The sequence below is a fragment of the Bubalus kerabau genome, chromosome 3 (genome assembly GCF_029407905.1).
Source record: "Bubalus kerabau isolate K-KA32 ecotype Philippines breed swamp buffalo chromosome 3, PCC_UOA_SB_1v2, whole genome shotgun sequence".
In the NCBI taxonomy this organism is placed as follows: Eukaryota; Metazoa; Chordata; class Mammalia; order Artiodactyla; family Bovidae; genus Bubalus; species Bubalus kerabau.
The window spans coordinates 189,556,135-189,581,523 of NC_073626.1; the positions used below are offsets into that span (position 1 = coordinate 189,556,135).

General features: G+C 49.8%; 1 protein-coding gene across 1 annotated transcript in view; it reads left to right on the plus strand.

Annotated features, from left to right (window-relative positions):
- The first annotated feature begins 9,758 nt into the window (after nt 1-9,758).
- The window catches only part of SPATA21 (spermatogenesis associated 21), a 36,673-nt gene continuing 21,042 nt past the window's right edge, over nt 9,759-25,389 (plus strand). Inside the window, exons 1-9 of the mRNA XM_055574505.1 lie at nt 9,759-9,887; nt 11,522-11,673; nt 13,841-14,116; nt 16,340-16,409; nt 16,534-16,829; nt 17,191-17,239; nt 19,252-19,928; nt 20,313-20,401; nt 24,011-24,148. Of these exons, the coding sequence (XP_055430480.1) occupies nt 9,759-9,887; nt 11,522-11,673; nt 13,841-14,116; nt 16,340-16,409; nt 16,534-16,829; nt 17,191-17,239; nt 19,252-19,928; nt 20,313-20,401; nt 24,011-24,148 (1,876 nt within the window). The remainder of the gene's footprint in view (nt 9,888-11,521; nt 11,674-13,840; nt 14,117-16,339; nt 16,410-16,533; nt 16,830-17,190; nt 17,240-19,251; nt 19,929-20,312; nt 20,402-24,010; nt 24,149-25,389) is intronic.

Here is a 25,389-nt window from a genome sequence, read left to right on the forward strand (position 1 = left end):
CATGCGAAATTCCGGGCTGGATGAAGCACAAGCTGGAATCAGGATTGCCAGGAGAAATATCAATAACCTCAGATATGCGTATGACGCCACCCTTATGGCAGAAAGCGAAGAACTAAAGAGCCTCTTGATGAAAGTGAAAGAGGAGAGTGAAAAAGTTGGCTTAAAACTCAACGTTCAGAAAACAAAGATCATGGCATCCGGTCCCATCACTTCATTGCAAATAGGTGGGGAAACAACGGAAACAGTGAGCTTTATTTTCTTGGGCTCTAAAATCACTGCAGGTAGTGACCTCAGCCATGAAATTAAAAGGTGCTTGCTTCTTGGAAGAAAAGCTATGACAAACCTAGAAAGCATATTAAAAAACAAAGACATTACTTTGCCAACAAAGGTCTGTCTAGTCAAAGCTATATTTTTTCCAGTAGTCATGTATTGATGTGAGAGCTGGACTATAAAAAAAGCTGAGCACAGAAGAATTGATGCTTTTGAACTGTGGTGTTGGAGAAGATGTTTGAGGGTCCCTTGGACTGGACGGAGATCAAATCAATCAATCCTAAAGGAACTCAATCCTGAATATTCATAGAAAGGACTGATGCTGAAGCTGAAGCTTCAGTACTTTGGCCACTGGATTCGAAGGACTGACTCATTAGAAAAGACCCTGATACTGGGAAGGATTGAAGGTGGGAGGAGAAGAGGACAGCAGAGGATGAGATAGATAGTTGGATGGCATTACCAACTCAATGGACACACGTTTGAGCAAGCTCTGGGAGTTGTAATGGACAAGGAAGCCTGATGTGCTGCAGTCCATGTGGTCTCAAAGAGTTGGACACGACTCAGCAACTGAACTGACTGACTGACTGAGGGTTGTCTGAAGGGCTTCTCAGGTGTCACTAGTGGTAAAGAACCTGCCTGCCAATTCAGGAGACATAAGAGACATGGGTTCTATCCCTATATGGGGAAGATCCCCTGGAGGAGGAAATGGCAACCCATTCTTGTCAGGAGAATCCCGTGGATAGAGGAGCCTGGCGGAGTACAGTCCATTGGGTCAGAAAGAGTTGGACATGACTAGAGTGGCTTAGCATACACTCAGGTTACTTGATGTCTAAAGCTCCAGTACTTTGGCCACCTGATGTAAAGAGCCCACTCATTGGAAAAAGACCCTGATGCTGGGAAAGATTGAAGGCGAAGGGAGAAGAGGGCGGCAGAGGATGAGATGGTTAGTTAGCATCATTGATTCAATGGACCTGAATCTGAGCAAACTTCAGGAGATAGTGAAGGACAGGGAAGACTGGCGTGCTGCAATCCATGGGGTCACAAAGAGTCAGACATGACTTAGCGACAACAACAAGGGTTGTCTGAGCACTTCCCCTTCCACAACATCTCAGGAGCCGCAGAGAAAACTTTAATACACATCACACTGCAATCCGTTGTCTGGTTGTGGGTCATCTCTGTTGCCTCGACACTTACACCTGATGTCCAGTTGGCTGAGAGTCAAAGCTGTAGCTACCTAGACAGCTCTCTCTGATGCCTCTCTCTCTTCCAGCCTTTGCTTCCTTCTGCTGTTCCTGAAGGTCCTGCCATCAGCCGACTCTAAGATGCAACCGAGCCTTTTCCTTCTAGAGAAAGCTTTACCTTTCCCACCAGCTAAATGTGATTTCCCTACTGTGCCACCCTTATCCTAACCCACCGTGTGCCCTGGGCCCCTGTAGTCTAGATTCAACAAAAGGATGTATTAAAAGGAACCAAGTTTACTAATATAAGTACTTTTTAAAGTATCCCAGTCTTAACTTGGATTTCTCAATGTTATGGGAGTTACAGTGTTTGGGTGCACGCTCAGTTGTGTCCAACTCTTTGTGACCCCATGGACTGTAGCCAGGTTCCTCTGTCCATGGGATTTTCCAGGCAAGAATACTGGAGTGGGTTGCCGTTTCCTCCTCCAGGGGATCTTCCTGACCTAGGGATCAAACCGAGTCTCCCAAATCTCCTGCACTGCAGGCAGATTCTTTACCACCGTGTCACCCTGAGTCAAATTGTCAAAATCCCTTCCCCTTCTCTACCATTCTATTTCTTTTTAAAAAATATTAATTTGTTTTTGACTGTTCTAAGTCTCCGTCGCTGCATGGGCTTTTATCTTGTCACAGTGAGCAGGGGCTACTCTCTAGTTCCGATGTGTGCCTCCTCATTGCGGTGGCTTCTCTTGTTATGGAGCACAAGGAGCAGGTTCCAGAACTCGGGCTCTACATCTCAGGCTCAACAGTGGTGGCCCGGGGGCTTAGAAGCCCCGAGGCATGAGGGATCTTCCTGGAACCCACGTCTCCTGCATTGGCAAGTGAATTCTTTACCACTGAGCCTCCAGGGATGCCCTACCATTCTCTTATTCATTACAGAAACATTTCAGTGCTTATGATGAGCTAGGTCCTCTGTGTGCCGCAGCTGATCCCAAACCTCCGATTCGCTGAACGCTCCTAAACTTTCTCCCCGTCCTTCTTCCCTCTTGTCTCTCTCTCTTTTTACTCACTCTGTATAAACTCCTTATTACAGGATTGATCTGCCCTCTTAAAATATATACAAGGTGGTAAAATATACATAACATAAACTTTACCATTCTAACCATTTTAAGTGTACAGTTCAGTGAAATTAAGTACATTTACCACTGTCTATTTCCAGACTTTTTCATCATCCAAAATCCTATACTCATTAAGCAATAACACCCCATTCCCTGCTACCCCCAGCCCCTGGTAACCTTTGTTCTACTGTCTGTATATGAATTTGTCTCTTCCAGGTATCTCATATAAATGTAATCATACAGTATTTGTTTTTGTTTATTTTACTTATTTAGTATTTTCAAGGTTCATTCATGTCATAGCCTATATCAGAATTTCATTTATTTTAATGATTGAATGATATTTCACTGTATGATATAAAAAATTAATAAACAGAAAGTTTGGTTAAATAAGAGTCAGGAGCCCAGGATGGCTCCCAGGCCCTGCAATGCTAGCCCAAAAGGAGGAAGCAAGACTCTCTTCTTTCCTGGCAAGGACTCAGCCAATGAAAAGTCACAGACTCTGTGTACTGTATCCCTCCTTTTCCCCTCAATAAAAGAGTTCTGCTCCCCTTGCCCTGAGGAGCTCTGCATTCATTTTGGGCTCCAAAATCACTGCAGATAGTGACTGCAGCCATGAAATTAAAAGACGCTTACTCCTTGGAAGGAAAGTTATGACCAACCTAGATAGCATATTCAAAAGCAGAGACATTACTTTGCCAACAAAGGTCCGTCTAGTCAAGGCTATGGTTTTTCCTGTGGTCATGTATGGATGTGAGAGTTGGACTGTGAAGAAGGCTGAGCGCCAAAGAATTGATGCTTTTGAACTGTGGTGTTGGAGAAGACTCTTGAGAGTCCCTTGGACTGCAAGGAGATCCAACCAGTCCATTCTGAAGGAGATCAGCCCTGGGATTTCTTTGGAGGGAATGATGCTAAAGCTGAAACTCCAGTACTTTGGCCACCTCATGCGAAGAGTTGACTCATTGGAAAAGACCCTGATGCTGGGAGGGATTGGGGGCAGGAGGAGAAGGGGATGACAGAGGATGAGATGGCTGGATGGCATCACTGACTTGATGGACGTGAGTCTGAGTGAACTCCGGGAGTTGATGATGGACAGGGAGGCCTGGTGTGCTGCGATTCATGGGGTCGCAAAGAGTCGGACATGACTGAGCAACTGAACTGAACTGAACTGCCCTGAGGAGACTTGCACAACATGGTTGGCCTTGGTTGCAGACCCTGAGTTGCAATTCTCTGCTGATCTCATGCAAACCCATTTTTGCTGGAGCAGTTCTGGTAACTTCATTACTTCAGGTGAACATTGGATAGAACACATTTTGTTTATCCATTCGTCTATTAATGGACATTTGGGTTGTTTCCACCTTTTGGTTATTGTGAATAATGCCACCTGAATTATTGGTGAATAATATCTGTTCAATTCCTTGTTTTCAGTTATTTTGGGCATATATCTAGAAGCGGGACTTGCTAGCCCATACAGTAATTCTACGTGTAGCTTTTTGAGCTCTAAACTTTTCCACAGAAGCTGCATTTTACATTTCTGCCAGCAAAAGTTCCAAATTTCCACATCCTTGCCAATACTTATTTTCCATTACCTTTGATATTCGCCATCCTGGTGGGTATGAAGTTAACCTCTCTTTATGTGAATTGATATAACATTTAATTTCAACTTTACCCTGTTTCTGCACAACAAAGAAGAGATTGAGAAATGAGATTTCTTTCCCCTAGTTCTGTTTCATTTCCCTAAAGTCCTGGAGTGACAAAGACAGAAGTTCCCTTAGAAGCTAGAGGGGAGAGGCTGAGAGATGAGGGAGGGCACCTCTCACGCTGACAGTCTTACCCCTCACATTCTTGTTGTTCTGTTTCCATGTCCACTCTCCCACTAGACTACAAGCTTCTTGAACGCAGGACCCTGTCCCTGCCTTTCTGGACTCCCGTATTCAGCAGCACAGGGCCTGCTACAGACTAAGTGCTCAGTGAATGAAAGTACATGACTCTGTGTGTGTGTATGGGTATTCAGTTGGCTACATCCCAAAGCCAAGGAGTGATGTGGGGATGAGCCACTGTGTTTCCTTTTTCACACTCTGACTCTTTGCATCAGTATGTGCTGAACAACACCTGGGGAAAATAGGGTGTCCCAGGAATAAGGTACCTGAAGAATCTTCCACCTGGGAGAGCATCTGGGACTAGCTCTTAAGAGCTAAACTTTGGGATAGCGTCCACCATCAGCACCAAGTTCCATCACTTCATCTCTGGAAGCCAAGTGTGAAGGCGGCCCACAGTGGCCCCATGTGGCTGCCCCAAGTAGGACACCTTCCTCTCTGAATCTCACAGGGAATGCTCGCTCCGTGTAGCTAGGTCTTACAACATGTTCAGAGCACTTGCCCTTCAGTTCAGCCTAACAGAGATGGGCACTGAGCTACTATAGGCCAGGTGCTGGGTGCTGGGGCCACAGAGATGAGGCCCAGCCAGCTCCTACCTTCATGGAGCTTACGGAGAGGAGGAGACAGAGAAAAAGTAAATCATTTGCATTGCGGAGTGAAAAGTGTTATGATGGAAGAAACTCACAGAGGAGTGTGGGAGCTAAGAAGAGAGACCTCACCCAGCCTGGGGGCAGTCAGGGAAGGCTCCCTGGAAGAGGTTACCTTGACACAATAATCCTTGTGAGGTAGGCAGGGCGAGGATTGTTATCCTCATTGTGTAGTGGAGCCACTGAAGCAGTGACCAGCCCAGGGAAGCTACACTGTCCTCTGGCTGTGGGAGGTCAGACTGTCCTTTGCCTCATTCTCAAACCCCAGTCACATGGCCAGACACGCCTGAAAGGCATTTCTAAACGTCTATTGCCAAGAATAAGAGGGCCTACTGGCTACTCCCAGGTTAACTCCGCTATTTAACAAATTCAATTCAACCCAACAGGCAGCGTGCAGGCTCACACAGAGCCCATCTCGTATGGGAGGAGGTGGCAGCGGTGCGCAACCTCGCGGTGACTCATCCAGCGGCTTTCTGGTAGGTCCAGGGCCAAGGTGGGGCTTGAGGGGAGCAGGGTTCCTGTGTGGCTTCTAGAACTGATAGGTCGCTTATCTTTACCTGCTGTGTTTTTCTGCCATCATAAACATTTCCAAGAGAAATTTCCCTGTTTCTCAGATGGGGAGTGTTAGTCGCTCAGTCGTGACCGACTCTTTGTGACCCCATGAACAGACCCTGCCAAACTCCTCTGTCTGTGGGATTCTCCAGGCAAGAATACTAGAGTGGGTTGCCATTTCCTTCTCAAGGGGATCTTCATGACCCAGAGATCAAAGCCGGGTCTCCCGCATTGCAGGCAGATTGTTTACCATCTGAGCCATGAGGAAACTACTTTAAAAAGGCACTTGGTAACAAAACAATCTTATAAAAGAATAAAGTTGGTGATCTCACACTTCCCAGTTTCAATACTTAATATGACGGGACAGTAATCAAGACAGTATAGTACTGGTATAAGGATAGACCACAGAACAATGAAATAGAATGGAAAATTCAGAAATAAACCCTCACATTTATAGCCACTTGATTTTTCCCAAAGGGTGCCAAGACAATTTGATAAAGAATAATCTTTTCAACAAACGGTGCAGGAATGAGTTATCTACATTGCACACGCAAAAGAATGAAGTTGGACCCATATCTCACACCATATTCAAAAATTAATTCAAAATGGCTCACAGACCTAAATGTGTGAGCTAAACCACACGCCTCTTAGAGGAAAACATAGACAAATCTTTATGGTCTTGGATTTGTGTTGTAATAAAGAGAATCTGACAGATTCTTAGATATGACACTGAGAGCGCAGGCGGCAAAAGAGAGCCGCAGGTAAAGGCAACGTACAATTAAGAACGCTTGTTCTTCAAAGGACAGCAAAAGCGAAAGCTCAGTTCACATAATTCGAGGAAGATTTTGCAAATTTTGTGTCTGACAAAGGACTTGCACCTAGATTATATAGAGAGTTCTTACCATTCAATAACAAAAAGACAAATAACCCAATTTATAAATGGACAATGAACCTGAATAGACATTTTCCCAAAAAATATACACAAATAACCATAAGCACATTAAAAGGTGACCAACATCATTAGCCATCAGGGGAATGCAAATCAAACCCACAATAAGATACTGATTTTTACCCGCACCCACTAGAGTGGCCAGAATAAAGCACACACACAGCAAGTGTTGATGAGGGTGTGGGAGACTGGAGCCCTCAGACATCTTACACTTTGGGGAATGTAAGCTGATGCTACCACTTTGGAAAACAGCATGGCGGTTACTCCAGGGGCTAAACATAGAGTTACCACATTACCCAGCAATTCCTTTCCTAGGTACACACCCAAGAGAAATGAAAACATATTTTCACACAAAAAAATTTGTACAGAAATGTTCATGGCAGCATTATTCATAATAGCTAAAAAGGGGAAAGAACTCAAATGTCTGTCAACTGATAAATGGAGACATAAAAGGGGAAATTCCTTGGTGGCCTAGTGGTTAGGATTACCAGCTTTCACTGCTGTGGCCCAGGTCCAGTCCCTGGTTGGGGAACTAAGACCCTGCAAGCTGCATGACATGGCCAAAAAAAATGTAGTATATTGGCCAAAAAAAGGAATGAAGGGCTGATACAACCCACAAATCAGTTGAACCCTGGAAACATCTGCTAAGCCAAAGAAGCCAGTCACTCAGGACCACATATTATATATATGTTAGTCGCTCAGTTATGTCCAACTCCTTGCAAATGGAAGTCTCCAGGTAAGAATACTGGAGTGGGTTGCCATTCCCTTCTCCATGGGATCCTCACCCAGGGATCGAACCCAGATCTCCTGCATTGCAGGCAGATTCTTTACCTTCTGAGCCACCATGGAAGTATGATTCCGTTTAAATGAAATGTCCAGAATAGCCAAGACTATAGAGACAGAAAGTAGATTGGTGATTGTCTAGGGCTGGGGCCGGGTTGAGGGGATTGAGGTGATGACTAAGGGCTGTGGGCTTTCTTTTGGGGGTGATGAACAATGTTCTAAAATTGGAGTGAGGATTGTCCAATTCTGTGAATATACTAAAAGGCATTGAATTGTACACTCTAAGTGGCTGAGTGGTGTGATGTGTGAATTAAATCTCAATAAAAACGAGCAAGAAAGTGCCCTGAAAGTGGGACAGCGTGTACTGGGCACCCCCTGATTCTATCCTCAGATCCATGCTCTCCAGCTGGGGGCGGGGGCTTCCCCTTCTCGTCCAGATTCTCGGGGAAGTTGTAAGCCCCAGACGGGGACAGAGAGGGGGCTGGATTCCCTCTGGAGCTGCTGCCCCCTCGAAACCCAGCCTGTGGAATACTGGGGCCTGAGGATTCTGAGGCTGAGCCTGTGCTTTCTGAGTGGAGACAGTGGACAATGTGGGGTGTGTGTGAGGGGTGTGGAGGGGGCCAGGTTTCTCCCAGATGGGTCATCTACGTCTGGGGCAGGAGGGCTCAGAGGAAAGGGGATGGCCTAGGAAGCCTAAGGGGAGAGAAGGGAGGGATCCCAGGGGAAGAGAGAGGGGCTTGCCACGGTGCTAACTCCTCTGTGCCCAGTGAGAGTCTCGGTCCTCGGGGAGACTGGAGCTGCTCCCGCGGTGGGGTCCCCTTGTGCAGGGGTCTTGTTTGCATTGTGGGATTGATGAGACTGGAGGGGAGACGGTGGGGAGGGAAGGAGAAGAGAGGGGCATTCGTGTCAACTGCTGTGAGGGGCACGTCCCCAGAGCCCCTGGTGAGAGCCACCGGGACCCCCAGCGTGCTCCCAAGGCCTGATGTTGTGCCAGGCATGGGTACGTCTGGCACACAATTGATGGCAGTGCGGGTGAGTGAGGGAATGAATTGAGCTTCTTTGGAGGCAAGATGATACAGTAGATAAGGTCTTAGGAGTCACACAGGCCTGGGTTTGAAACCAGTTCCTCTGCAGATTTGCTGTGTAGCACTGGACAAAGCACTGGGCCACCCTGAACCTCAGCTTGGATTCACCCGGAACCTCAATTTTAACCTCAGGTTGGATGGGAAAGGCGGAAGGGGAGAGACTAAGGAAAGCTGTAGAAAAGGATATGCCCAGGGCAAGGAAGGGGAGATTTGGCATACCCTCTCGTGCCACTGGAGACTTTAGGGCCCCGCACAGATGTTCCCCGCTTCTTGTCCCTGAGCCCCGGGAGGGACAGATCCCTCCTCCACAGCAGTAGCAGCAGCAACTGTGACGCTCTCGGGCGCTCGTTCACGTGCACATCCAGCACATTAAAGGCTGTGAGAGACCCTTCAAAAAGAGCCTATTTCATTAAAAAATATATTTACGTATTTGGCTGCCTGGGGTCTTAGTGGGATCCTCACTGTGGCCCGTGGACTCTGAGCGGCAAAAGCAGGATCAGTAGTCGTGGTTCGCAGACTTAGCTGCTCTGCAGCACGTGGGATCTTAGTTCACCAGTCAGGGGTCAAACCTGCGTCCCTTGCACTGCAAGGTGGATTCTTAACCACTGGACCAGCAGGGAAGTCCCAGTCTCTTTCATTTTAACTCAGAACTTTCCAGACACGTTTGGCCTCAGAACCTTTTTGTGCTGCCCCTCATGGAGCCAGCATTCTGGAGAACACCTGTTAAGAAATGCTGCTCTACGATACTGGATGCTTGGGGCTGGTGCACTGGGACGACCCAGAGGGATGGTATGGGGAGGGAGGAGGGAGGAGGGTTCAGGATGGGGAACACGTGTATGCTTGTGGCGGATTCATTTCGATACATGGCAGAACCAATACAATATTGTAAAGTTTAAAAATAAAATAAAATTTAAAAAAAAAAAAGAAATGCTGCTCTAGAGAAAAGCGTGTGGGTTTGGGGACCCAGCAGGCCACGGTTTGATTCCTGCTCTGTGACCCATCTGATGTTAGACTTCAGGCAAGTCACTTTGTTTCCCGGAGCCTCCTTTTCTCCTATAGTCATTGTGAGAACTGGGGAAACTATGTGGGTAAAATATGCGGGGAGGTCCCTGGTCGGGCCATGTGCCCATCCTGTGCCAGGCCTGGCCCTACTTCTTCCCCTAAGCCAGGCTCTCTCCACTATAGACTCTGCCTCTGCTGAAGAGGCAGTTAGGTACTGGGCTTGGTGGAACTTTGACTGGATTTCTTTTCTGGGAACACAGGGTTTGATGCTCCTCACTTGGTACCCTCATTGGCCCTGGCACGATGGACAGCGGGAACACCCAGATGTACGTGGAGGATAGGATCGAGGCGCCAGGGGCCCGGCCAAGCCCTGGCCTGAGGACTGCCAGCGACAGGGCTGGCAATGAGCCCACCACATCAGAAGTCTGCCAGGTAGGGCCTGCCTCTCCACCCACAGCAGGCGCCTTTCCCTTCCCATGCCCAGGCTTTCTCTCTGACTTCTTTAATCAAGCCTCTACAACAGCTGGCACAAAACTCAGTTCAGATTGGACTAGGCAGGAACAAGATCACATCAGCTGTGTAACTGACAGACCTGCCTGTAGACTTCAGGTATGGCTGGATAAAGGTGCTACATGAGTCTCTCGGCTCCGCCTGCCTCTGTGGCATTCCCAGGCACGCTCTCCCTGCAAAACGGCAAAAATTGCCCTGGCAGCTCCAGGCTTACATCTTCCCATCGTACTTCCTCTGGTTTAACATCCCAAACAAGAGGAGAGCCCCTTTGTAATAGCTGAAGAAAGTCTCCAGTATCCGTGTCACTGGCCCGGGTTGTAGTCACATATTTGTCCCCGAATTAGTCACCATGGCAGGGCAGAGTGGCCTGGATCTCTTTGCATAATGAAGTCAGCAGGGGTACTCTTGAAAGGAGGCAGGAAGGTTCCCATAAAAGAATGTTGGCTTCTGTTCCAAAAGAGATTCTGGCTGGATGAGGAAAACAAGAATTGTTTACTTGCTCTACTAAGTAGAAAGCCTTCCATGGCCCTTACCCTCCCCCTCCCCCATAAACTTTATTCCCCTGACAGCTACTCAGAATTTCCATCCGTGATCTCTGTGCCTTCTTTACTGTGTCCCCGAGCTAAGAATGTCACCATAAAAAAGGCAACATTTCTTTGGATTAAGTATACCCCTCTAACTGTAGCCTCTGTTATAAATTACAGCTTCTTGTGGGCCCAGGAAGAGGGCCTGAAATGAGGGGTCTTGGAAGGAGCCTGGGGGCAAACATTCAGGGCTTCTGATACCTGCCCATTTGTTTTTCCAACGAGCACAGTCACGAGCTCTCAGTGCCGCCACTTAACCAGCTGTATGATCTTGGGCTTGGCACTGCGGCCCTTGAGCTTCCTGGACTCATGTGTGTCATGCTGGGGATTAAATGGGTTAAATCCCTGGGGGCACCTGGCCCTGCCCCTTGGTAGATGCCCTTAGTGTTGACTCCTAGAGGAATCTTGTATTATAACAACTATCAGTTGACTGAGCCAAGTTGCCTGGAGTTTGCTGACTCAGGTAAGGCTTGGAGCTCCCTCGGACTCGCGGGCTCAAGGCCACCCAACCAGGGAGTGATAGACATCAAAACCCAGCGGACACTGAGGAAGCCTCCCTGGGACCTTGCCAGGGTCTCTCTCTTTCTTTTTTTATCTTGGCTGCCCCTTCTTTTTTTTTTTTTTTGGCTGCCCCTTGTGGCTTTTGGGATCTTAGTTCCCTAAGCAGGGACTGAACCCGTGCCCTTGACGTGGAAGCTCAGAGTCTTACTCACTGGACCGCCGGGGAAGGCCCCGTCATGCGCTCCGTCGAGCTCTCCTTGTCAGGATCGCCGTGGCCAAGGTGCCGCTTGGGCTCCAGGTTCCTATGGCGCCCTTGGTGCTGACTGGGCCCCTCCCCGCCTCATGTCTCTTCCCCGCGTCTTTTCAGCGCCCCTCCCGTGAGGCACCAGGTCTCCCCTCCCGTGAGGCGCCGGGTCTCCCCTCCAGAACGACCCATTCCTTGAGCCCGGGCTGTGGGCATCTTTGTTCTAGGCTGTGTTTCCAGATGCTGAAGCGATGGACAGTGGCCCGCAGCCCTCACCAGCCCTGGGAGCCCCGGAGACCGGGCCCGGACACAGAGACGCGTCCAAGGAGGGCTTTCCGCAACTCAGTCCCCAGGAGCAGAAGCCTCCGGCAGGACCAGGGTGAGCTGGGGGCTTCCCAGAGAGCAGGTCCAGGAGAGAAGCCCAATGTGGCCCACCGGTGGGGAGAGAGAGGGCAGGGAACCCCGGACTAAGGTGGGCCTGCCCACTCACCCCTCCTGTACTTTTTTCCGGAGCGCGACTCACACTGAATAATCATGTGTGCCGGTCTTTTGTCCGAGCTCCCCAACTAGGCCACAAGTTTCTGTGACGTGTGGTGTTCAAGGGGCATTTTTGTGTCTTGTTTAACTTCAAAAATCCCTCAGGGAATATGTATTGCCCCTCTACTACATGCCTCGGACTCTGTTTAAAAAACTGCTTTTTAGTTCAGTTCAGTGGGTCAGTCGTGTTTGACTCTTTGTGACCCCATGAATTGCAGCACGCCAGGCCTCCCACTCCAGTGCTCTTGCCTGGAAAATCCCATGGACTGCGGAGCCTGGTACGCTGCAGTCCATGGGGTTGCTAAGAGTCAGACACAACTGAGCGACTTCACTTTCACTTTTCACTTTGATGCATTGGAGAAGGAAATGGCAACCCACTCCAGTGTTCTTGCCTGGAGAATCCCAGGGACAGGGGAGCCTGGTGGCCTGCTGTCTGTGGGGTTGCACAGAGTCCGACACGACTGAAGTGACTTAGCAGCAGCAGCAGGCCTCCCTATCCCTCACCAACTCCCGGAGTTTGCTCAAACTTATGTCCATTGAGTCAGTGATGCCATCCAGCCATCTCATTCTCTGTCGTCCCCTTCTCCTCCTGCCCCCAATCCCTTCCAGCATCAGAGTCTTTTTCAATGAGTCAGCTCTTCGCATCAGGGGGCCAAAGTATTGGAGTTTCAGCTTTAGCATTAGTCCTTCCAAAGAACACCCAGGACTGATCTCCTTTAGGATGGACTGGTTGGATCTCGTTGCAGTCCAAGGGACTCTCAAGAGTCTTCTCTAACACCACAGTTCAAAAGCATCAATTCTTTGGCATTCAGCTTTCTTCACAGTCTAACTTTCACATCCATACATGACCACATCCAACCATAGCCTTGACTAGATGGACCTTTGTTGGCAAAGTAATGTCTCTGCTTTTGAATATGCTATATAGGTTGGTTATAACTTTCCTTCCAAGGAGTAAGTGTCTTTTAATTTCATGGCTGCAGTCGCCATCTGCAGTGGTTTTGGAGCCCCCCAAAATAAAGTCTGACACTGTTTCCACTGTTTCCCCATCTATTTCCCTTTTAACCTCATGTGTTTCTAGAAATATACCCTAAGGAAAGAAATGAAGATTCAGGCAAAGTTTTATGTGCAAAGATTTCTCCTGGCACCTTATTTTAAAGGCTAAAAAATTTAAAATGTCCGTGTTTGCTGTTGTTTAGTCACTCATTCCTGTCTGACCCTTTGTGACCCCATAGACTGTAGTTTGCCAGGCTCCTTTGTTCATGGAATTCTCCAGGCAAGAATACTGGAGTGGTTTGCCATTGCCTTCTCCAGGGAATCTTACCAGCCCAGGGATAGAACCTGCACTGGCAGGCGGATTCTACCGCTGAGCCACCAGGGAAGCCCCCAGTGTGTGCTCAATGCCCACAATAGGGGGATAGTTAAGCAAATTATGATTATCTATAAAATAGAGAATTTTATGCTTTCATTAAAAAACATGTTCATGAAAGATTTGGGGCATGGGAAAAGTTTAGATTATACTGTTAATTGAAAAAATATCGCAAAATTATATACACAATATAACTGAAAGTATACAATTATTTGAAGATGATTTTAAACTAATCCCCATTGAAAGTATGTATGTCCTTAAGGAAGAAGCCTGGAGGAAATACTCCATAATATTAAAGTGAGATCAGATCGACGCAGATTCAAATCCAGACATGTCAACTTTAGCTTAATGATCCAAGGCTCAAGTCTCCCCACCACTATGCATTCCAGTTCTCCTTGATTTTTCTTTTTTTCTAAAAAGCACTAAGTAATAATGAAAATATTAAATCCTAACTCTCTTAAACATTGACATCAAAGTGTTTGTGGTTGGAGGAATTCCTGTTAGTCCTTCATCCTTTCTCCCAGGCATTAAGCATGCGCCTATGGTGTGCCTAGTCCCGTGTGGGCACCGTGAAGACGCATAAGAATATGAAACCCTGCCCCCAGTTTGGGAGCTGAAGTGTCCCTTTGTCTGTTCTCTCCAGGACAAAGCTGTCATCTTGGGTCCCCCAGGAAGGGCCCAGGGAGCTGCAAGCAGACCGGGATCCGGCCACGCCAGGAAGTGAGCTGGGGGTGTCCCCCAGCGGGGTCCCTGTGACGCAGGAAGGGCTGCAGCAGCAGGGCTCAGGGAAGGAGACTGAGGACCAACAGGGGAGCCAGAGGAGCCCAGAGCCAGTGGAGGGCCAGGGCCCTGAGAGCCGCCAGGTAGTGTCCACAGACTCCCAGGCAAGAGGGGATGGGATGGCCGGCTCGCAGGGGAGGTGAGGGAGCAGGGAACTGTTAGAGGCAGGGACGAGGTGGGGCTTCTGGGTAAAACTGAAAACTGGACATGCTGGCTTTAACAAGGCCCAATTTTTTTTTTCTTATGCTAGAATGTTCTAGCAGCTGTTTCTTAGCTGCTGAGCTCTGTGGGACCCTTCAAGAGGTGGTTAGAGTATGGTACCTTTTCCAAACTTATTTGACTATAAAATATCTTTTAATTTATTTTTTATTTTAAGGTTTAGGTTGTTTTTTTTTTTTTTTAAAAAAAGAACAACAGCTTCATAAGGTACAATTGATACACAGTTGTACATACTTCAAGTGTATACTTTATTGTTTTGGATACATGTGCACACCCACAAAACCATCACTGCAATCAAGAAAATGAACACATCTGTCATTCCCCCCCAAAAAAGTTTTCTGTGCCCCTTTGTCATCAGTTCTCCCATTCATTCCAAGCCCCAGGCAACAACTGATCTGTGTTCTGCGGCTGTGAATTTGTATTTCCCAGAATTTTCCATAAATGGAAGCATAAGTATCCATTCTTTTTGTCTTGCTTCTTTCACTTAGCATGAATATTTTGAGACTCAGCTACGTTATTGTGTAGACCAATACTTTATTCTTTTTGCTGCTGAGTATTATTCCAGTCTATGGATAGGTCACGATTTCTTGTCCTACTTTATAGCACAGGGAACTATGTTCAACAACTTGAGATAAACCACAATGGAAAAGAATATGAAAAAGAGTGTGTATATATATATCATTGAATCACTTTGCTGTTCTGTGGAAATTAACAAACAAAACTCGATTTCTTCATTCTTTCACCTATTGATGGACACTTGGTTTGTTTCAACTTTTCGACTATTACAAATAAGACATAGAAACATTCATGTCTGTGTGTACAGATACTTTCATTTCTTTGGGGAAAATAAATGCCTAGGAGAAGAATGGATCATATGGTATTTGTATGTTTAATTTATTAAGAAACTGCCAAACTTTTCTCTAAAGTGGTTGTACCATTTTACATCCCATCAGCAATGTATGAGAATTCCACTTCTTCCATATCTTCCCCCAAACTTGGTATGGTCTGTTTTTAATTTTAAGCATTCTAATAAGTGTGTCGTGGAATCTCACTGTGGTCTTTATTTTCTTTTCCAAATGACTAAACATGTCAAGCATATTTTCATGTGTTTATAGGCACATATTATGTATCTTTGGAGAAATGTCTATTCAAATACTTTGCACATCATTTTAATTGAATAGTCAACTGTCTTTTCCATTCTCTCAATGGTGACTTTCAAAGAACAGAAGTCTTAATTTTGATGAAGTCTAGTTGATCATTTTTTTCTTTATGGCTGTGCTTTTGGTGTTACTTCTTAGAAATCTTAACTTAACCTGAAGTCACATACGATTTTATCCTATGTTTTCTCCAAGAAGTTTTATTATTTTAGGTTTAACACTTAGGTTTATGATCCAGCTTGAGTTAATTTTTGTATGTGGTCTGAGTGTTGGATTGAGGCTCATTTCTTGCATATGGCTGCCCAGTCATCCCAGCACCATTTGTTGGAGACTCTCCTTTCTCTGGAGCTTGCCTCGTGGCTCAGATGGTGAAGAATCTGCCTGCAATGTAGGAGACCTGAGTTCGATCCCTGGGTTGGGAAGATCCCCTGGAGAAGGGAAAGGCTGCCCACTCCAGTATTCTGGCCTGGAGAATTCCATGGATTGTATAGTCCATGGGTACGCAAAGAGTCGGACACGACTGAGCAACTTTCACTTTGACTTTCCCCAACCAGGGATTGAGCCCACCATGCCCCTTGCAGTGGAAGCATGGAGTCTTAACCCTTGGACCACCAGGGAAGGCCCCCACATTGTCTTGACTATAGCAACTTATTAAAGTCTTGAAATCAGTTAATGTAAAAATCTCTTTTGTATGGAGTACCATGCAGGATTCTTGTTCTTTGAAATACCCCTTGAGAAATCCCATTTAAAGAGGATTGTGTCAGAGACTTCCCTGGTGGTCCAGTGGTTAAGACTCCTTGCTTTTTTGCAGGGGGTATGGGTTAGATTCCTGGTCTGGGAACTAAGATCTCACATGCCATGCAGCGTGGCAAATAAATACATAAAATGGAAAGAAGATCGCCTCACTTTCCCCAGGCTCCCATTCTACCTGCACAGAGAAGCGTGGATTACGACTTTGGGTAAGCCATGCCTCCTCTGGACCTCAGTTTCCTCATTTCTCAAAATGGAGTAATTGACCCCTGCTTAGGGAACCTTCTAGGCGTGCCAGGAGAGCCAGTAAGGTAAGGCTTGCAGTGCTTGGACCAGAGTAACTGTTTGTCAGCTGGTCTCTGGGTGAGTTTTGAGGGTCACCTCAGAGCCAGGATGGGGCTTCCTGTCTTGACGTCTTTGTTCTTGGCAGGACCCAGAGAGTCAGCCCATCCCAGGTTGCCTGGCAGCCAGTGAGTCAGACACAGTGCAGCCAACAGAGCCTTATTGCACCTTGGACAGCTGTGAACAGCAATTGGAGGACAAGCCCCCCAAGGAGGTGGACACCCCACCCATTGGGCCACAGAGGGCTCTGCCAGAGCCTGGCCCAGGGGGATGTGAGGACAGTTCCCAGGAAGAAGTGTCCCTAATGCCTACGGCAGCTCTGGAGGAAAAGAGAGTTCACACTGCCCCACCACCCAGGCCACGATCCGACACACCCAAAGCAAGGTAAGGCAGCCCACGCCTCCCTGACCCCAGCAAGACTGCTCTTCTGCTAGTTGTGGAGGAGGTGACTTCTGGTCCTGACAGCTCTTGAAGCCATGTGAGACCTTGGTCAAGCCATGCCCCCTGAACCCCTGTTTCCCCATCTGTATAGTAGCTCTAGTACAGAATTCTTTGCCCCATGGGCCCATTCTTCACCGGCCAAGTCCCCACAAGGGACGTGGAAGAATGAGGAGCCCCTCTGAGAGCAGAAGCCCAGGGGTGAAACTGCAGCGGTGGATCTGAGTGTCCTGGGGCTGAGAGAAGGCCTTGCAAGGGTGAGCCTTGAGCTGCAGCCCCCCTCACCTGGGGGTTCTCCCTTGTTTAGAGACGAGGCTGTGGAGATCCAGCCAACACTGGGGCCTGCTCATCCACCTGTAAGTAGAACCACAGTGGGGAAGGGAACGGGGTGGGGGGAGATCAGGACAAGGAGGAAAGAGGCAGAATGGGGCAGTATTCACAAACTGGGGAAGGTGTGAGTCCGTGCCTGCGTGTTTCCATGGGTGTGCACATGTGTGTGTGTTTGCACATGTGCATGTGTGTGCCCACATGTGTGTATCTTGGTTGCGAGTCAAGGCTGCTCTTACACTCTGGAGCCCCCAAATTCACCCCAGGCCACAGTGTTTTTTTCCACATTGGCACGGATCTCTGTCGGCCAGCTGCTCAGTCACAGCACACAACCCAAAGCTTCCCTGAATGCCTGGGAGACTCCCATCCCCTCCCAGTCATCCCCACATCCAACAGCTCTCTCACTTTCTAGTTCTTTGATTTGATTGGGCAGCCTGTGAACAGTTATCATCTGCCTGGTGGAAAGGCAGGTTGGAGAAAGAGGAATCAAAAGAGCTTTTAGGAAATATAATTTACAAAAATATTGAACCACTATGTTGTACACTTGAAACTAATATCGTAAATTGACTTTGAAAGTGCAAGTGTTAGTCAGTTGTGTACGACTCTGCAACGCCCTGGACTGTAGGCTGCCAGGCTCTTCTGTCCATGGAATTCCCCAGGGTAGAATCCTGGAGTTGGTTGCCATTCCCTTCTTCAGGGGATATTCCTGACCCAGGGATTGGACCTGGGTCTCCTGCATTGCAGGCAGATTCTAAGCCCAGATTCGATCTAAGCCCAGAGAATTTTTTTTTTTTAAAGAGGCTTTCAGTCTGGGTTCCGAGTGACTCTAGTGAAGGAGCAGAAGAAAGAACCCCAGGGTCTGCTTTGGTCACGTTCTGGGCAAACGGGAAGAAATGCCAGGAGGATGTCTGGAGTTAGGAAGGAGAGAGAGGTCAGGATGGGAGATGTAAATGTGAGGAAAACAGGGGTAACATCTAGGAGACTGCATGGAGCAGGAAGGCATCTGAGGACAGACCACTGGTCTCCACCACATTCAGAAATGGAGGGACTTTTCTCGTGGTCCAGTGGTTAAGATTCTGTGCTTCCGATGCAGGGCACATGGGTTAGGGTTAGGGTTAGTCTCTGGTCAGGGAAGTGTTCCGCAGAGACGGGCGCAGCCAATCCTTCGAGGCATTCTGCTCGAAAGGCAGGCTGGAGAATCAGGCGGCACTGAAAGGCTGTGTAGTGCGGGTGTTGTTCCTTTCGGGCTGCGCTGGGTCTTTGTCTCTTCGCTGCAGCACGTGGACTTTGTCTAGGTGCAGAGCACAGGCCCGACAGACACAGAACCCCCTGGGCTGTGCAGTTGTGTCCACGGGCTCAGTTGCCTCACAGCTTGTGGGGATCTCAGTTCCCCAGCCAGGAACTGAACCCATGTCCCCTGTATTGGAACGCAGATTCTTTTTTTAGTTTTTAATGGAAAGCGGATTCCTAACCACTGGACCACCAAGGAAGCCCTGAGAGTTTTTCTTTTAAAGAAGGAAGATAAGAGGCTCTCTGGTCCTGTGGTTAAGATGCCACGCTCCTAATGTGGGGGACACAGGTTCAATCCCTGGTCAGGAGCTCAGATCCTGCTTGCCACACGGCACAGCTTAAAAACCTTAAAGTAATAATAATTAAAAAATTTTAAATTAAAGAAGGAAAATAATATAGTGTGTTTACATGCTGACGGGAGTAATCTGGCAGAGAGGGCAGTGCTGATACTTTAGGTCGAGCAGGTGTGTGGTAACAGCTCCATCTTTGAACAAGAGAAAGAGCCGGGCTGGAGCCTGCCTGGGGGGTCCTGGGTGGAGGCAGGCAGGGGACAGCTCATCCCTCTTTAGGAGAGACAGACCTAGGAGGTGCTGGATTTGCTGAACACGTGGATGGGTATCTACTGAGCGCCTGCCAAGTGGGAGTAGGCTGCTGTGTTGATAGGATCAAAGAGGCAGGTGCGGTCCTGCCCTCAGGGAGCGTGCTTCCAGGGAGGGCAAGCAGCGAGCTGGACAGGCTGCGCTGACTGCAGAGGAGGAAAGAAGCACCACTCAAGAGCACGGCTCGGAGAGCTGGGACGGGGCCCAGGTCAGAGGTCGAGGAGGACGTGCGGAAGGGGTCTAGAATATGCCAGAGAGATGTGGGTTCCGCGGGACCGGAGGAGAAGGAGAGGCTGAGGGTGCCCTGGGGTGGGTGGCCGCGAGCAGCTCGCGGGACCGTCCGGCTGCCGGAGGCCTCCCGCATCGCCTGCCCGTCCCGTCCCCAGGAGGCGGTGGACACGGGAGCGAGGGGGCTGGACCCCACGCAGAAGCAGCCTCAGGAGCCCGCGGCGGCCACGAGTGCCCGGGATCCCGGCAGCGCCCGGCCCGGCTTCATGAGGCGCCTGCTGGAGGTAGAGGAGGAGGAGGCCGCGCTTCGGAGGGCCGCCAAGGCCCGCGCCCTGCCAGGCCCGAGGTGCCCCCGGGCCCTGGGTCCCGTGCCCGCCCCTGCCCCCAGCCTGCCTCCGCCCCTGCCTGCGGCCCAGGCCCCGGCCCCCGCCTCCGCCCGGGCCTGGGCCCGGCCGCCCGGCCCCGCGCCAGTCCCCGCCCCTGCGGGGACGCCTGGCCCCGCTCCAGGGCCCGCTGCTGTCCTGCCGGTGCCCGCGTCGGATCTGGCCTGGAGAAGGACAGAACTTCGGAGCCACAGCCGGGAGAGGAGCCTGAAGGCACGGTAGGAGCCACCCCAGAAAGCGTCGGGATCCGAGCGCGGCCCCACGGCCCTCACATCCCCTCCAGACTCCCGTCCCAGCGTCGCGCCCAACTGCCCCTCCTGTGTGTCCCCTCCACGTCCCCTGCCTCTCCCGGCTCTCTGTCTCTCACACTGAGGCCCCTTCCTCATTGCCAACCCTGCTTCTCTTTCTAACCCGTCTAGACGCCTATCTCCTCTGCCTTGCTCCCTCGGGTCACTCAAAGACTCCTGTGACCTCTCAAAGCCTCCCCAGGGCCCCTCCTATGACCCCCCTGCCCTGGCTGCCCCCTCGCCCCCCCAGCTTTCGGGGTCCGAGGCGGGGGTGGGCGGCCGGATATGCCCTGGGCCCGGCTCTGTCCTCTGCAGGCAGGAGCTGGAGGAGCGCTGCCTCCTGAATGTGTGTCAGACCTGGGAGGAGAGGGCCGAGGAGCACCTCACCATGAAGCAGGAGGAAGGTGAGGGCGGGCCTTCTCGGGGGCTGGGGTGGGGGGGAGGGCTCTCAGTGCCCTCGGTCCTTCGGCTGGGGTTGGGTACTGGCCGGCGATCACTCCGCGGCCCTGTGTCCGTCCCATGCTGCGCTGTGCTGGCGGGGTGGCGAAGGGCAGAAGGCTGACCCGAGCCCTCTTCCCTCTTCTCTTCCCGAGTGGTCTCTGAACGAACGGAGCAAGCAGTCTGAGCCCCAGACAGGGCCAGGGGGGCCCTTGTGCCTTCCCTGAATACACTCTTTGGCTCCCCAGGGCCGGATCTTTGCAGTTCACTCTTTTTTAAAAAATGTTGTTCCTTGGTCTTAGTTGCAGGATCTGTTGGGCTAGGCGGGATCTTTCACTTAGGCGCACGGACTTGAGTTGTGGGGCGAGGACTCCGGAATACGTGGGCTTGAGTACTTCAGTGTGTGCACTTAGCTGTGCCCTGGCATTTGGAATCTTAGTTCCCTGACCAGGGCTCAAACTCCCGGCCCCTGCATTGCCAGGTGGATTCTTAACCACTGGGCCCCCAAGGAAGTCCCTCGCTCCTTTCAGCTTTAAAGCTCTCTACCCTTTCTGGAGGGCTTTTCTAAGTCCAGCACCCATTGCCCCACCGCCTTGAGCCGAGTTCAGGCACAACATGACACATTGGCATAGAGACCCAGCGTCCTCCCAGGACTTTCAGCCCACCTGGTGGGGAAAGAGCCGGCTCCCTGCTCTGATGGCCCAACCACCCTGCATTTGAGATGATCTTAAATGAGGGCTGTTCTGTTTAGCTCACCGCTCACCGCTCACTCCAACCCTAAGCCCAGCCCTACCTCTTCCCCACATTTCAGTTCTGTGTGTCAGAGTTACAAGGCCTATGATGTCCCAAGTGCTGAATTAATACAGCCTCTCTGGGAGAGTGTCTTGTTGTTCTGTCCCTCTTGTTCAGTCGCCAAGTCATGTCCAACTCTGCAACCCTATGTATTGCAGCATGCCAGGCTTCCCTGTACATCACTAACTACTGGAGCTTACTCAAACTCATGTCCATTGAGTCAGTGATGCAATCCAAACATCTCATCCTCTGTCACCCCCTTCTCCTCCCACCTTCAATCTTTCCCAGCATCAGGGTCTTTTCTAATGAGTCAGCTCTTTGTATCAGGTAGCCAAAGTATTGGAGCTTCAGCTTCAGCATCATTCCTTCCAGTGAATATTCAGGGGTGATTTCCTTTAGGATAGACTGGTTTGATCTCCTTGCCGTCCAAGGGACTCTCAAGAGTTTTCTCCAGCACCACAGTTGAAAGCCTCGATTCTTTGGCGCTCAGCCTTCTTTATGGTTCAACTATCACATTCGTACATGACTACTACAAAAACCATAGCTGTGACTATTACGGAGCTTTATTGGCAAAGTGACATTTCTGCTTTTTAATATGCTGTCAGGTTGGTCATAGCTTTTCTTCCAAGGAGCAAGCATCTTTTAATTTCATGGCTGCAGTCACCATCTGCAGTGATTTTGGAGCCCAGAAAAATAAAGTCTGACACTGTTTCCACTGTTTCCCCATCTATTTGCCATGAAATGATGGGACCAGGTGCCACGATCTTAATTTTTTGAATGTTGAGTTTTAAGCTAGCTTTTTCACTCTCCTCTTTCACTCTCATCAAGAGGCTCTTTAGTTCCTCTTCCGTTTCTGCCATAAGGGTGATGTCATCTGCATATCAGAGGTTGTTAATATTTCTCCCAGCAATCTTGATTCCAGCTTGTGATTCATCCAGCCCTGCATTTTGCATGATGTACTCTGCCTGCAAATTTAATAAACAGGGTGACAATACACACCTTCACCTTGCACCAGGAATACCACCAATTCAGGGCACCCCTGCCGTGTGCCAGGCAGTATGCTAAGTCCTTCACAGCCAGGTTCTCATGTAACTTGTACAACAGCCTTGACATACTCCTTTCCCAATTTTGAACCAGTCTATTGTTCCATGTTCAACACTATCTATCTGTCCACCTTATAGATAAGAAAATTGGGGGTCATAGAAGTGCCATGGCTTGCCCACTGCAACCATATTAGTGTGCTTGGGCTGACATAAGGAAGTACCATCAACTGGGTGGCTTAAAATTTACTTTCCTGTAGTTCTGGAGTCTAAAAGTCCCAGACTGGGGTGTTGGTACATTTGGTTTCTTCCTCTTCTCTTGGTTGGTTTCTCTTGGAGCCTCCCTCCTGGCTTGCTGCTGGCTGCCTTCTCCTGGGTCCTGCCTTTCCTCTGTGTGTGTGCATCCCTGTCCAAATTTCCTCTTCTCTTAAGGACACCCCTTAGGCTGGATTAAGGGGCTCATTTTAACATAATCACCCTTTTAAAGGCATTATTTCCAAATACAGTCACATTCTAAGACAAGTGGGGATGGGCAGTGCAGGTGTCAAGGCTTCAATATATGAATGTAGGCAGCGAGCATGATGCAGCGTGTGTAACAGCGACCCTGATTCTCAGCAGATGGCGGAGCCAGTCTCGTCAGCAGGCCTGTTGATTCTAACCTGGACTGTGCTGTGAGCTGTGAAACCGGCGCTGCCCTTGTTGGGACCAGGACGTAACTCTTCTATCGGTTGATGCAGCTCTGGCACTCGAGAGAGTCCTGCGACTGAGAAACATCCTTCTGGGCCCTCCGCTCTGGTCCAGACAGTTATCTTAGAGGCTGCGCTTAGTTGCTCAGTCCTGTCTGACTCTTTGTGACTCCATGGACTGTAGCCCGCCTGGCTTCTCTATCCATGGGGATCCTCCAAGCAAGGATACTGGAATGGGTTGCCATGCCCTCCTCCAGGGGATCTTCCCAACCCAGGGATCATACCCAGATTTCCCACATTGCCAGTGGATTCTTTACCATCTGAGCCACCAGGGAAGCCCATCTTAGAAGCTATGTCCATCCAGATAAGTAACGGTTATTGCCCAGTCGCTAAGCCGTGTCCAACTCTTTGTGACCTTGTGGAGTGCAGCCTGCCAGTCTTCCCTGTCCTTCAGTATCTCCCAAGGTTTGCTCAGATTCATGTCCATTGAGTTGGTGATGCCATCTAACCATCTCATCAGCCGCCACCCTCTTCTTTTGCCTTCAATGTTTCCCGCATCAGGGTCATTTCCAATGAGTCGGCTCTTTGCATCAGGTGGCCCAAGTATTGGAGCTTCAGCTTAAATATGTAACTGCAGAGCCCCAAAGCCAAGGCACAGACTCAGAGTCAAAAAGATCTTGTGCTCTAACCTCTGAGCCTCAGTTTTCCCATCTGTACAAGGAAATAAGCATTCTACTCTTAAGAGTCTGTTGTAAGAATTACATGAGAACCTGGCTGTGAAGAACTTGGCATAGTTCCTGGCACACTGCAGCGGTGCCCTGAGTGGGCATGCTCCTGGTGCCGGTGAAGGCGGCCCACTGCACCCTTGGCCTGACCTTGTACTAGAGGTGCGTCTACGGAGCCTGCTCCTCCGAGTTTCATGCTCCTCCGTGTTTCACTCGTCTCTCCACCCAGCCATGAGATAGAGGAGGCTCGCCCAGGGGTGCGTGGAGCGGATGGGATGCATGTTAGAGACAGGAAGTGACCATGCCCCTCCCCACCCCGCCGCCCACCCCAGCCTTCCGCAGCTACTTTGAGATCTTCAACGGTCATGGTGAGGTGGATGCGCAGAGCCTGGAGAACATCCTGCTGCTTGTGGGCATCTCCCTGACAACGGCCCAGGTGGAGGGTGCCCTGAGGAGCGCTGACATTGACGGTGAGTGCGGGGCTGGGGGGGGGGGGTGGGGTTGCTTCATCCCGAGCCCTGGCGGGATCAAGCTCACCCGCAGCATGAGACCTGTGCAGTCACACGGGGCTCGGTGACAGGATCCTGACTTTGGTTCACCGCTTTGCTGTTGCGGTCTAGAAATTCTTGATAATTTTTGAATGAGGGGCCCTGTTCTGCATTTCTTTCTTTTTTTTTTTTGGTTGCACTGGACCCTCATTGCATCACTCAGACTTTCTCTAGTCGCGGTGGTTCTGGGCTTCTCTTGTTGTGGAGCGGTGGGCTTAGTCGCCCTGCCACGTGGGATCCTAGGTCTCTGACCAGGGATGGAACCTGAGGCTCCTGCATTAGAAGGCGGGTTCTTAACCACTGGACCACGAGGGAAGTGCTGCATTTTCATTTTGCTCTGGGCAAATGCAAATAATACAGCTGGTTCTGGTTAGTGATTCCTGAGGACCTATGCAGTGCCAGGCTCTGGGGATCCAGAGATGACCAAGACCTAGTTCCCGACCCTAAGATGTAGGTCATCTCTGAGATCACTCCTCCAGTACATTATGTGTGCTCCGTCGGACATTCCTTGTGACCTGGCCACTCGTTTTACTGGCTGTATGGCCTGGGGCAGGTCACTGAAATTCATCGCATCTCAGTTTCCCTGCCTGTAAAACGGGGCTCACAGCAGTTACCTGTCTCACTGAGCTGCTGAGAAGATTGAATGAGGTAACCCAGGCAAAGCCGGAGCACTGCACGCAGCACACGGGCTGCACGCAGGAGACACTGACCGCTGGTCTCGTCCATCCTCTAAGTGTTCTTTAGCCGCCTGCGTGTGCCCATTCCTGTGCTGGGCACTGGCATAGAGGGATGTGTGAGACCTCTGAGATCTGCCCTCGAGATGCTCGCACAGCCAGTGACGCAGAAGGAAGAGTTGCCAAAGGCAGCAGTGCTCACCGTGGCTTGGATAAGGGATGAGGGACGAAGGCTTCCTGGAGGAGGTGATGCCTGAGCCAAATGCTGAAAGAGCAAGCAGGAGTTAGGCAGGACGAGAAGAAGGGCATTCCTGCTGGCAGAAATACCTTGCACACAGGGCATAGGGCACAGAATGAAGAGCATTGTCCCATCGTGGTTTGGTTGACTAGATGCAGGGAACACAGCAGAGCACTGGGGGCCTGGGCTCCTGACCCCTGAGTGGCAGCCCTGTTTCCTCCAGCACTGTCTGAGGGTGAGTCCTCACTCAA